Source organism: Salvia splendens, chromosome 16, assembly GCF_004379255.2.
Source record: "Salvia splendens isolate huo1 chromosome 16, SspV2, whole genome shotgun sequence".
NCBI classification, from domain to species: domain Eukaryota; kingdom Viridiplantae; phylum Streptophyta; class Magnoliopsida; order Lamiales; family Lamiaceae; genus Salvia; species Salvia splendens.
In genome coordinates, this window is record NC_056047.1 from 13,698,028 (window position 1) to 13,711,152 (window position 13,125).

At 35.3% G+C, this 13,125-nt stretch overlaps 2 protein-coding genes across 2 annotated transcripts in view; both read left to right on the forward strand.

Annotated features, from left to right (window-relative positions):
• The first annotated feature begins 784 nt into the window (after nucleotides 1–784).
• On the forward strand, nucleotides 785–6,081 carry LOC121771253. The gene is made up of 5 exons (XM_042168035.1): nucleotides 785–1,105; nucleotides 3,846–3,907; nucleotides 4,701–4,791; nucleotides 5,122–5,215; nucleotides 5,287–6,081. The coding sequence occupies exons 1-5, from the start codon at nucleotides 978–980 to the stop codon at nucleotides 5,941–5,943; spliced, it is 1,032 nt and encodes a 343-aa protein (XP_042023969.1). The 5' UTR covers nucleotides 785–977; the 3' UTR covers nucleotides 5,944–6,081.
• An 843-nt stretch (nucleotides 6,082–6,924) lies between these two features.
• The window catches only part of LOC121771392, a 54,792-nt gene continuing 48,591 nt past the window's right edge, over nucleotides 6,925–13,125 (forward strand). Inside the window, exons 1-7 of the mRNA XM_042168175.1 lie at nucleotides 6,925–7,302; nucleotides 8,953–9,056; nucleotides 10,213–10,347; nucleotides 10,429–10,479; nucleotides 10,973–11,067; nucleotides 11,187–11,304; nucleotides 12,945–13,046. Of these exons, the coding sequence (XP_042024109.1) occupies nucleotides 7,206–7,302; nucleotides 8,953–9,056; nucleotides 10,213–10,347; nucleotides 10,429–10,479; nucleotides 10,973–11,067; nucleotides 11,187–11,304; nucleotides 12,945–13,046 (702 nt within the window). The 5' untranslated portion in view covers nucleotides 6,925–7,205. The remainder of the gene's footprint in view (nucleotides 7,303–8,952; nucleotides 9,057–10,212; nucleotides 10,348–10,428; nucleotides 10,480–10,972; nucleotides 11,068–11,186; nucleotides 11,305–12,944; nucleotides 13,047–13,125) is intronic.

Sequence of the window (13,125 nt, forward strand, 5' to 3'; positions counted from 1 at the left end):
AAAAAGTAGTTCCGCAATTTTTGCTTGATGAGTTGGTACGTGTGGGGTTCTAGATTTCCACTCAATCCGATAGCTTGTATATGAGTTGATCACCTGTCTTTAAACTAATTGACCCATCAGTACCAAACTACCGTTATGCTATAAATAGAAGTACACAAACAATATACTTACATCTCCAATCTTACATTTTTTTTCTTTTTCAAATTTCATTGAATGAGAAATTATATAAAAGACGTATATTAATATTTTATACACTTTTTTAATTTCTTTGAATGAGAAATCATATAAAAGACGTACATTTAATATTTTAGTACTAATAATAAAACCAAACATAATAATTGCTACAGTAACTTAGATATAACTCGACCAATGAATTGGTTATATCTTTTATTAAAAATAACAAAGAAAATTACTTAAAATATTCAATATTTTTTTGCATTTCTATGGATTAATATATTATTTTTTAATTGAACTTGATTCAATGAAAAATAGTACTACTAGTACTCCATATAAAATGTCTAATTGATTACCACGTGACACGTGTTAAACATAATGCTGGTTGAATTTTGCATCCAGCTATCCACTTTTGAGGAGGAAAAAAATAAACACCAATTATGTTTGAATTATTCTTGGAAATTCGATGGAATATAACTCATACATATCATATTCTTGAAACCGTATACTACAATTCTTTTGAAAAAAAATATTTTTTTAATATTTAGATTAATTTTACAACTCGATCGATCTAATCATCTAAGCGTAAAACCAATGTGCAAATTAAAAAACAAAATTAACCATAAAATAGTCCGGGCTCACCCTCCACATCGAGAGCCCGAATTCCACAGGGTGTGTCGGAGCCCGAAATATAAACCCGGAGACTTTTCAGCCTGATGTTATTATTATTGGTTTAATGGATTAATTCCAAAATCAAATTTAGTTGGAATTTCGAATTCGGAGAGAATCGCCCGCCTGATTTCATGGCGGCCTCATCCCCAGCCAAGAGCAACAGCGGCGGCGCCGACGTCTCCGCGCCGCCCTCCTCTAAGAGCCTCCGCGGCCTTAACAAACCCAAGTGTATCAAGTGCGGCAACGTGGCGCGTTCTAGGTAAACCCTTTCTCCTTTTTCTTCATCGCCACCTTCCTTCAGTCAATGTAGGGTTTTCTGAGCTCGCTTCCCAGATTCCACTTCTTGATGCATCACTGTGTTGTACCCCGCGCTCCTAGAAGTTGTACTTCGTTCTGTTTCTGTGGTGGTTGATGCATAACCCTGACACGATGCAAGCATCGTAACGTCAATCAATGTTTATCCCTTTTTCAATGCGAATGATTCATGAAGGAATGACCTTAGTCATACGTGAATAACAATCAAGGGAATTTTAGCGGATTAGATGTTGTAGCCTGGAAGAAAATTGCTAATTGGGCAGGCAATTTAACTACTCGTGGCTCATGAATTTCCATTTAATTTTTGTATGTTCTAAGCTGTTAGGTTTTAAATAGAAATGGCAAATCAATACCAACTCTTGCTATGGAGTATGGCCTTTTCTGTTAAAAATGGAGGTCAGTGGCTAGAATCGTATATCATCCTATACCTCATATGTTAAGAGTCTGTGAACTTTGAGCGGGGCATAAAATACCACCGCAGTCTATTGCTCGCCATACCTAGGGTGATGGTCGAAAACACTTGGGAATTTAATTTATGAACTTTTATGTCTCTACTCTCTACTTGCATTCAGTCACTCCTATAAGGAAGCTAAGTGTTCCGGAAGTATGCTATTTTATATGTGAAGTTCTTTGTTAATTATTAACATATTTATGTTGTAGAATAGCTGTAGTTCCACTCTAACCAGTGCAGAAACCCGTGATGTTGATTTTATTCACTTATAGCAGCTACATCTAGAAAATTCTTAGTTGGAATCTAATTCAAACATTATGTTGCATAAGGAGAAAATCGACAGACTGGATCTGCTCTGTTTGAATGGTTCACGTGTAATACATGTCCTAGCTGAAACTACTAAAGCTGTTGATCAACCACTAACTACAGTGTCTTTCATCTGTTGGGCCATTTAATAGCTTATTTCTTAGTGTGTTTAGTCATAAGTGTAATTTGTATCAATCTCGTATGGCGACTTATGGCGGGTTGCCTAAAAACCGCCATAGAGATATGGCGTATTAGCATGGCGAATATGGCGTCAATAATTAAATAAATAAAATAATACATATATATTTATTTATAATTCAAAAAATAAAAAATATTAAAATATGACATCTAAAACACTTTAAACAATTAATAAAGCATAAAATACAACTCTAACCTCCATGTTTCTTGCATAATGCCCCATTCCTAAATGCAGTACACACGCAATGTTGTCTTATGTCGGATATGGCGGTGCTATGGAAGCGACATGGTGCTATGGCGTTTCCACCACCGAACGCCATGCCATAGCATCATGGCGCCGCCATATCCGCTATTTGATAACATTTTCTACCATATTTATATCTTTAGGAAACATGCTTGAAGGTCTAATTGTAGGATTCATCATTCATGGTTATTGAGGACACAATACATGCTGGTTGCCATTGTACGCAAGGTGTTATTATAAGAATTAAATAATGAAAAGTGAATTTTGTCTGCTATTATTCTAGAAAATCATCTGACTCTTGACAGGAAAAAAAAGACAATTAGCATAATAATTTCATAAGAAATTCTGACTTCCAAGTATATTTGCCTCTATGGTTCTATCTGTTTGTCAAGAATCTGGCTCCATTTTTCCTTGTTCAAGCAGCTGCATTCCAAAAAACAGTTCAAAATTTAAGAGAAGTACTCATATGCCCTAGTCTTTGTTTTGCTCTCACTTTCCCCTTTTGGTGTACTGATATTTCTAGTTTTTGAGAAAAATGTTCTGTGGTTCTGAATGAAAGAATATGCATAGCTTCTAATAACAAATATATTTTAGAAATTTACAAGAAAATATCAATGTGCCTTATTAAGGAAAATGCTGTCAGTCAAAGAGGAATTCGGTATGCTAATCAATTAGATCCCACAAAACAAGGAATCTTTATTTAATTACCTGAAGCATATCATCAGTAGGAAACAAAAATTTAGAAACCGTCCTGATTTCAGACATATCAGGTTGGATATTGACCCACTTTCCAAAAAGAATAAAATAAATAGGAAATGTCCAAGAGATGTGCCTGGAGGCCTTACGGGTGCCTAGATATCCACCTTTAGAAGGGCACCTGCATTTTCCTGTTTATATTGTAGCAGCAACCCCTGGCTGGGATAAATAGACTGATTGGCTGTGATGGGGTATCATTGATTCATAGATAGAAATTGATTTTTGGCCCTTAGTGTAAGATGCCGCACCTGCTGTGTGCGTCTCCCGGAGCTCCTTTTAAATGCTATGGATCCTAGTGAAGTTGAAACAACAAAGAAACTTGGATTTATATCAATTGAATAGTTTTACTTACTTACTAGTATAAGTGTAAAACTGCAGAATAAGATTCAGATATTTATAGAAATATAATACTCATCTCATTAATTATCCAACACCATGATGCATGACTAAGAAGCTGAGATTTTTCCCCTTCCCCATCTATACAAGATTACAAGCACAATATACCATACTTGACCAACTAAGCTATACAATATCTGATAATAGATGCAACTTCCTGGTTATAACTGTAGTATGTGTCTGATCACCATTGTGTAAAAGAAACGAATACTTATAAATTTTATTCATAACTAATTCATCACGTCTTATCTAATATTCTTGATGCTTGTCTAATGCAAAGTCAACAACGGATACTTATATATTTTTTTACCTGTTCTTATATTAAATCCGCAGATGTCCGTACCAGTCATGCAAGAACTGCTGTGCGAAGGCACAAAATCCTTGTCATATACATGGTATGCTAATCCAGTCTCATGCAACAGTTCTTTGATTAGGATTAATTTTTGCGAGTTTTTCATCATTAAAAGCTATAGAAGCTCATATCAAGGAAAAAAAGATCATTAAAATCTTGATTCCTATAATCCTAAACTTTTAAACGAATACTCGTCTGAAACATTTATGTTCATGATTCTCTTCTGCACTATACCATTTGTTAAGATTTATCTCAACATTTAGGCACTATAATTTAAAGCTTGAGGTGCCTGATGTTGTCTGAGTGTGGTATTTTATTTTACTATATCTAATTACTGTATCGTCAGCATTGGACTGTGCCTGATACTAAATTAAGTGATTTTCACACTGGTGAACAAGATAAAGAAAGATTAAAATGTGATAGGTGACAGTAAACTAATAAAGAGATTGTGCTGAATGATCTAGTATTCATATAGCAGATTTTATTCAGCATGGATATGCTTTTCTCTCTCACAGAGAGAAGAGGATGTATAAATAGTGGCTAAACTAATGGAGGTAGATGGACAGCTGTAGATTTGTTGGGGAATCTAATACCTAAATGCCTCCTCAAGGAAGCTTGTTCCAGGGTGACCATTCTTAGCGACCCCCTTAAAGATCTTCAAAAGCACAGTATCTAACATAGGTCCACCATGAACCCTACTGGGACACTAATTTTTATGGAGTTCTCTTAGATTTTTCTCACTGGCCACATAGTTAGCTGAAAACATTGTTTCTTATCTCCAGAATTACAAGCTCAACTGCACATATCAAGTCATTTACTAATGATTGTATTTGCAGTTTTGAAAGGAAACTCATCTTTTCCGGACAAACCGTCCTCTACCAGCTCTCCTCTCTTTGATCAGCAATCATCTGAAGCATCTCATTCAGGGTAAGTTGCAGAGCTAGTTGTTCAGCATAATCTTGCATGTGTTTTATCTTTCATGTTTATTCAAGATGCATCACTGTTATTGCAAGTTGGCTGCCTTCGCCAACCCTTATATTTATTGGATGTATTTTGTAAATATATTAATATACTAAATATAGATGCTTGGTGTCATATTGCTTGATATTATTATCACCATTGGACTGGGTGAGATTACCTCATTTCCTACTTTTATTTGTTTGTCTGATGATTAATTGTGCCTCTTCAACTTCATATTGTTACTTTTTTTAGTTGCTGACATCCTTAAGTAGTAATTTCCATATCGATTACTTGCAGGAGTTTTCACAGACTTCGCCAACTTTCTAACAACTTTGCGCAGTTCAGTAACCTACAGACCTCATTTCGGTCGAGGAAGCCATTGACCAAAAAGGTGAGAAACCTTCTATATTGATATAATCTGTTCATGGTTTAAAATCCTTCCTTATTTGTTTGCATGCTCAGGATGCACAAGTCATCAACGAATGGAGGTTCTCGAAGTTGAAAGAATTTAGGGATGGAAATATTGAAGTAGAGAGTGAAGCTTTTGACAGATACATGCAAAATGTTGGTTTACTGGAAGAGGTTTTCCAGGTGAACTCTGAGTTTAATGAGCAGTCTTCTGGTGAGAAGTTTGATTCCAATGGTGATAACAATGAGAGAAAGGTTCATGACTTGAAGTCGAAGCTAAGATCAAATCCAGCAACAACTGACAACTTGAGAAAAAGGATTCAACACATTGTAAACCAAGCATTGGAGAAAGTAGGGAAGCCAGATGACGTCAGTGATACAGAAGGAGAGGGGAGAACAATAAAAAAGATAAAGTCTTTGCAGGGAGAGAAAGTAACAGCCCTAGCAGATCTCATTGACAAATTAAATAAAGCACGAAATGACGACGAACTGAAAGCGTGTTGGGAGATGGCATCTCAGTTGTTTCAGTGGAATGCGAAAAAGAGTGAAGCGGAAGCTGCAGGTGACTCTCCTAGGCCTAGCAGGGAAAATGATGATTCCTTTATCCATTTTCCCCCGCCAAAGTGGGTGAATCCAGTCACAATTGATCAGCAAGCTCTTTGCAGAATCGATGCACAATTTTCTTCCCTTGAGGAGGTACAGGATTTGTAGGCTGAGTTTGTTTGTTTTCATGCGATTGTACACTAGCTGATAGATGGTTAATTGCAATGACTTTAGTGTAAAATGCCTAAGTGGGATGTTTTAATTTCTTGAATTTAGCCAATAAACTAGAATTAAGATTTGATGTTAGTGAGATGGAAGCTATGTCAAAATTCTAAAGCTGAGTGCCAAAGTGGGATGTTTTAGTTACTTGAATTTAGTGGAATGTTCAAATGGAGACGGGTCTTATTAAAATCCTCTTGGACAGAACCATTATGAAAATTCCAAAAAAATTGTGCTATATTCATGACAGCAATATCATGGCATCATGATAATTGATTGAATGGATGATTTGAATGCTTTCTTCAATGTTTTCATTCAAAACAATATCATGGCATCAGATTCATATGCCATTCAATTGTAATTCTTACTTCTCCTGCAATAGTATTTAACTCTGATAAATTAGAGAGGTCACAAGTCGACGGCTTCTATGCTTGAAGAGCAAGCCCATGGCCACCTCCAAGCCGATTTCATTGAAAACTTTTGGACACACACACCAACATATTTCAGTATTGAAGTTCGTCTTTAATTTTTAAACTAAAGGAATTTTAGTTAATGTAATTTTTATAATTGTTTTGAATAAAGCAGCAATTTTATTATTTATAGTGTTATTTAATTAATTTTGATAAATCGGATAAAATAAAATTAGTTAAAGAAGAAATATAGGATTGTAGAAACTGTTGGGAGGCTGGTATGTGGTATGACATGATACTTCGTGGGTGCTTAACATATTTCATCTGCACTAGTAACTGGATGACTAAACTTATTCACATTGGTAACTGGATGACTAAACTTATTCACATTGGTAATTGGATGAGTTTGGATGACTAATCTAAACCTATTCATTATTAACGCATAGTATTATTTTATTTACGTCAGTAATCCGTGAAAATAAAAAGGTCGGTTATGCAAATAAAAATATCCGAAATCGAGAGAAGTATCGAAGGACGAGTCCGATCTTTTCTAATTGCAGTAACGTGCGTGGCTTCCCCTGCTCAGAAGCAAAGAACCTCTCTCTCCTCAAGCGCGCGCACACACACACACACACACACACCGCCTTCGTTGTTTTCAACTACTCGAATCAGCGCACCGCGCTTACTAGATAGATATTTGCAACGCGATTAGTGTTATAGGGTTTAGAGTTCATATATTTGATGTGATCACACCTGGCTGCTCCGACATTGAAGCGGAGGGAATTTGGGAAAATTTGAAAAATGTTGGAGGATCAGGTGGCGTATCTGTTGCAGAGGTATTTGGGAAACTATGTCCGAGGACTCAACAAAGAGGCACTCAAGATCAGTGTCTGGCAAGGTCATTATTATTCTCACTCTTATTCCAGTAACTGCTGTTTTTGATTAGTGTTACCCTGCCTTCTCCCCACGCCATTTAGGAAGGTCAACTATTTTTGTGCTTTCGTTGTTTTCTGATTTGGATGTTGAATTTGGCTCCTGTGTTTCGTTTGTTGAAATGTTTTGGTTCAGATGCTTCCATACATGTTGGTATGGCGATCATATCTATAAGACTTATGCCTGTTAATTCCATGTAGCTAAATTCAATGTAATTTCTTGCCGAGTAAGTTGCTCATGTGCAAGATTTTTCAAAGATGCTTCTCACATGTTCTTTGTGGAGGCCGAGGCCATACACTGTCTTTCTAGTTATCCTTTCTCTTATAGTATGGCGTTTAATCTTCAATGAAGGAATACAATTAGCTGGTTGTGACTTGCTTATATCTGGTATTGCTTGGATAACAAGACTGGTAATTAGAATCTGATGATTTGTGCCTGTCCTTGTCTCTTTGCCAAGGGCTATAAGAATACCAGGGCCTTATAAGGCAACAGAAGGATATATGATGTAGTTATCAAGTTAAAAACAACTTAAACATCCTAAGAATCAGTAATTTGAATTGTTCGATTGTGATATCATAGACAAATTTGGCTTCCCTGATATGGGCTCTTCACATCGCAAATAATCTAGATACCCTGTTTGTAATATTTCTTCCCCTATTGAAGATGCACTAAGAGTTATTTCCAACCAGGTTTTTTTCGAGCTTGGGTTTTAATGTTTTTGCAAATGTCATTTTCTTTTCAAAATAATCATCGGGATTCACTGATGAAGAAACATGCAAAGGAACTTTTAGTCATTTACAATTTTATTTTGGTTCTGAATGTACCACCTTCACCAAATTCTAATAAAGGATTCCAGGGTTGGGGATGTATTAAAGATATTTACGTAAATGTCTTCGACAAGAATGTGATTGGATCACAAAGAATGTCTCTTAAGGTTCACAGGAACAATCCCGTCTCAGCATAGCTGTTTTACTTCTGAATAATGACTAACAACTAATAAAATAACGTAGCAACTTATAAAATACTCCCTCCGTCCCACAATAGGAGTCACTCTCATTGTGGGCACGGGTTTTAAGAAATGTAAAGAATAGCGGGTTGAAAAATTTAGTGGAATATGAGACCCACTATTTTTATATTTGTTTTATAATAAAATGTGAGTGAATTGAGTTAGTTGTATTTGGGACCTACTTACCATTTATGGTAAAAATGAAGTGTGACTCTTATTGAGAACTATGAAGGATAGTTTGACACAGTGATACTATGTTGATTCATTTGGCTAGAAATAAGTAAGGGGATCTTTTAAGTATATTATGGAGTAATAAGAGGATTTATGGAGAGGACGAGATGTTGACGTTGAAGTTTGCAATGTGAATTTCAAGCACAAAGAGTCACGAGGGTTTCTTTGAAAACAATCCCGTTAGATATGGAGTGTAATGTATATTTGGATGTATTAAGTCTTTACCATGAATGTGTAATAAAAATTTCATGCTTACCTGTTCATGGTGCATAATTGTGAAATTAAATTTTTTTATTTCTATTTAATAAAAGAACTTGCATTTGGTGTGTTAGAATATAAGAATATTGAGCAGTATTTAATAGTTTGAATATTCAACAGGTGATGTAGAACTGACCAACATGGAACTGAAGCCAGAGGCACTCAACGCGTTAAAATTACCAGTGAAGGTTAAGGCTGGGTTTCTTGGATCAGTGAAGCTTAAGGTTTGTGTCTCAGTTGGCGGTTTTCCTTATCTGAAGAAGTTATTCTTCTACTCCCATTAGTTTGATTTAGATATGTTATATGCATTGTTGATTATTTGGTCTACTTCATTTTTAAATTGCACTTGGTTTGTCATTAGGAATTACACAACCATTTATATGTTTTGAATTATAATCTGGGACAAGCCATCAAAATTCTCCTTTTCGGAACCAATTGTAGCCAAAACTTGAAGTGTTATTTTAGTGGCAAGTTGACTCCACTTTTGTAGTCATGAATGCTATACCTGCACATTTTTTCTTAAGGATGCCCAAAATGTTGCAGATTTTATTCAGATGATAACAAGGTACCTTTTATGTTATAATAATGTTAATGTCTATGCAATGGTGGTTTCATTCTCACCTTGTTGCTCTCTTCTCTTCTAACTGACATGAAATCATTGAAATTCCGAAGCTGAATCAATTCCATCCTTAAAAAATCTCAAATAACCAAATGGAATATGAATATTCTAATTCAAATGGATTCAATATTCTATGTAGGTTATTTCTATACTTAAACATGGGGGATTGGCTGTTGGTAATGCCTGTCTAAAAAATGGACACTTTTAGGTAAGCGGTGCTGGAGGTCGACCAAATATGGTTAATAAGTATGGTGAGGTATGCAAGAAAATCGACTGGGTCGTGGGTTGACTATTACATCCACTTAGGAGTCTATGATAATAATTGCTAGAGTCTATCAAGCTTTCCTTCAATTGTTGGGGTTAGCAATCAGACAGGGAGGGGAAGGGTGTTCCCTTATGAGCTTTTCCAACATTATATCAGATTTCCATTGCTCATGATCAACCATATCACTTTGTCTCCCCTCATAGGTCTCATTAAATGAATTGTTTGCTTTTCTTGGAATTTGTATATCGATTGTATCCCGGGGTCACTGAAATGTCTGACATTTGCTCTATTCTGGGCTTGTTGGAGCACTTGAGATTGGTGCAAGGTATTTGATATGAGGATTGCGTCCTGTTAAACCACATAGGAAACATGTATTGGAGTAAATACACGTGTGAATTTATTTGTTAGTTTGTATATGTCTTCATACAGTATGTCTTTTTCTGTGGTCTAGGTTCCTTCCTGTTCATTTTTAATGCTTCTACTCTTGTAAGAATAGGTTCCATGGAGCAGGCTTGGGCAAGACCCAGTTTTAGTTTATCTAGATCGCATTTTTTTATTAGCCGAGCCTTCAACCATGGTTGAGGGATCTAGTGAGGATGCTGTCCAAGAAGTTAAGAAGAGTCGTATACGAGTAAGAATTGCATTCTGATTCTTCATTTCCATATCTCTTGGTAGTATTTATTAATCATGAATCATAAATATCTTTGAACAGGAATTGGAAAAGAAGCTGCTGGAGAGTCAACAACAGCTGAACATGGAAATGGTATGGGCTTTCTCAACTACTCATGCAATAGCAGTACACATGCACAAATAATAATGTTGTGTATTTGAGTTTTCTAGGTCTAGCAAGACGATCCATTTGATAAATTGTAAATTAATATTAGGGATATCAATCTACGCTTTTTATGAGCTACAGATATGCTTATAAAATTATAAATTATGTAAAATTAGTTATTATGATAGTAATATGTAGACTGATAATAACAACCACTTAAACCTCAAAAGGGAAGAGTAGTGCTTTTGAATCATGTCTGTAGTATATATTTTAGGCCCTGTAGTCGATTTGGTCCTTGCATGTTTTCCTTTCAAACTGTACGATAGATATTCATTTATGGGATATGTTTTGTTATGACTTGTGACACAACCACTGATGACCATGTTTCAAAATACCTGTATAATTATCTGAGTCCATTTCTTCAAGTATTTAGACCATAGTTTGACCACCTTTTTCTTTCTTTGTTTGTTCTTTTCCCAAGAATAAATCTTGGCTTGGATCTTTAATCAATACGGTTATTGGGAATCTAAAGCTCTCCATATCAAATATTCACATCAGATATGAAGATCTTGAGAGGTAATTATGTGTTGGATACTTCAGCCCCCCCCCCCCCAAGTGTTTCTCACCCTCCTTCCCCCTTCTCTTATCATCTGACCATCTCCTCTGACTGGGCACTCATACAACAATTTTTCCAGTAACCCAGGGCATCCATTTGCAGCTGGCATGACCTTAGATAAACTCTCAGCGTTCACAGTGAATGATAAAGGGGAGGAAACTTTTATAACTGGAGGTGCATTGGAGAGAATCCAGAAGGTTTAATTACTCCAATGTCCAAATGAAGCATAGCATGCTTACTTTTTCCATTGAATTATTTGGCTTTGATCTTATGTTTTGGTTTGATGATATTGTCTTGCGGTAGACTCATCTTAAATGAAATTTTTGCTGATGAGCTGGTGATCTTAGTACGTGCATTGACATCTGACTGCTTTTGTAAATATTAAGTTCCCATATGTTCTGTTTCATATATTATGGCTTGTTACAAAAGGTAATAGTAAGAATAGATGAAAATTGAGGGAACAAAGCTATCAGCTCATAGCAGAAGTAGTCGATTTGATTGATGAATTATAATTAGCTTTTTAAATATAATTGCAGAAATACATAGGTCTGATATACATATTTTGTTGGGCATGAGTGCTAAAAGGTTTAGTTAACTTAATAATTCAGCAATTTAGAAGCAGTAATGGAATGCCTCCAGCAAACTAACAGTAACAGCTGCAATAAATTATAGTGATGGCGAGGATACTTAGTCGTATTCGTAATTATGAACATTTGTTATATCATGATAGAATATAACATTTAGTGTAATAGTCAGATGATTGTCTACTCCTATGTAAAGTAGGAACTCTTTCGAAGGATTTAATATGATTCGAACTCATGATGCTTAGTTCATGTAGAAGTCTATATTTGTTGGATTTGAATCATGATATAAGAAAAATAGCAGATTTATATAGAGGATCACACTCCATGCATTCTGTTTAGGCCTTAGAAGAATATTTGAAGAATCTCCGGAGGATGTATGAGAGAGAGTGAATATCGAAGTAGCAATGTGGACTTCCAAATTGTTCTGTAATGTAGATTTCATATCATTAATAAAAGACCGAAGTCCAAAATTGGTCCTCTACATCTGCCCAAAAAAACTTTTTGGTCCTACATATTAAATGTGTTAGCTTCTGATCCCAAATATTATGTTTTTGGTCCATAATTAACAGTTCCATAAAAAATTAATGGTCAACTACATTTTGACCAAATTATTGAGTTAGTTTTCATTCTAATTAATCTGATTGATGAGTTAATTATTATTCTACTTAAAAAGATAAAAAATACTTCATCCGTCCCAACTAAGTTGAGTTGTATTCCTTTTGGGGATGTCCCAACTAAGTTGAGTCATTTCCTTTTTTGATAAAAATCAAAACATCTTATCACTCTTACTTTATCCCCTCTCCTACTTTACTCTCGCTTATCTCTCCTACTTTATTCTCTCTTCTTTTTTTATTTTATCTTCATTTAACCCATTTAAAAAAAATTCTTAATTTTCGTACCCAAAAGAAATGCCTGGACTTAGTTGGGACGGAGGGAGTACTTATTTTTTTAAAGAACAGTTAATTAGGTTAAAATAGTTAATTAGAATGATAAATAACTCAGTAATCTGGTCAAAATGCAGTGCTTCAAATATCTATATTGACGGAACTGTTTTGTAATTAAAGTGTCTATCCATATGCAAGGCTTCTGCCTGTTATATCGGCTTTTTAAAGCAGTCAGACGACCATCAAAGCATACTATTAGAGGGTACCGTACTTGAATTAAAGGTCTTTCAGAAGATAATATACTAACTGCTATGCTTGTTTCCCTTTTTTCCACCTTTTCAACTAATACATCATTGTTTGTAACTTTAGACCGTAAAACTGGAAAGAATGGCTGTTTATTTGGATGCTGATATCAGGCCATGGTATATTGCAAAATCATGGGAGGATTTGCTACCATCCGAGTGGGAACAGGTATTTTTATGATTTGCTGTATGCTTGTTGACTATATTTAATTTATTTACTGCTCTTATCTAATCTGTGCGTGTTCTAG

Coding starts and splice junctions, on each gene's coding strand:
- LOC121771253 (XM_042168035.1), top strand. CDS start 978: ATGGCGGCCTCATCCCCAGCCAAGAGCAACAGCGGCGGCGCCGACGTC. Junction 1,106..3,845: donor GGCAACGTGGCGCGTTCTAG/GTAAACCCTTTC, acceptor TTAAATCCGCAG/ATGTCCGTACCAGTCATGCA. Junction 4,792..5,121: donor TCTGAAGCATCTCATTCAGG/GTAAGTTGCAGA, acceptor GATTACTTGCAG/GAGTTTTCACAGACTTCGCC.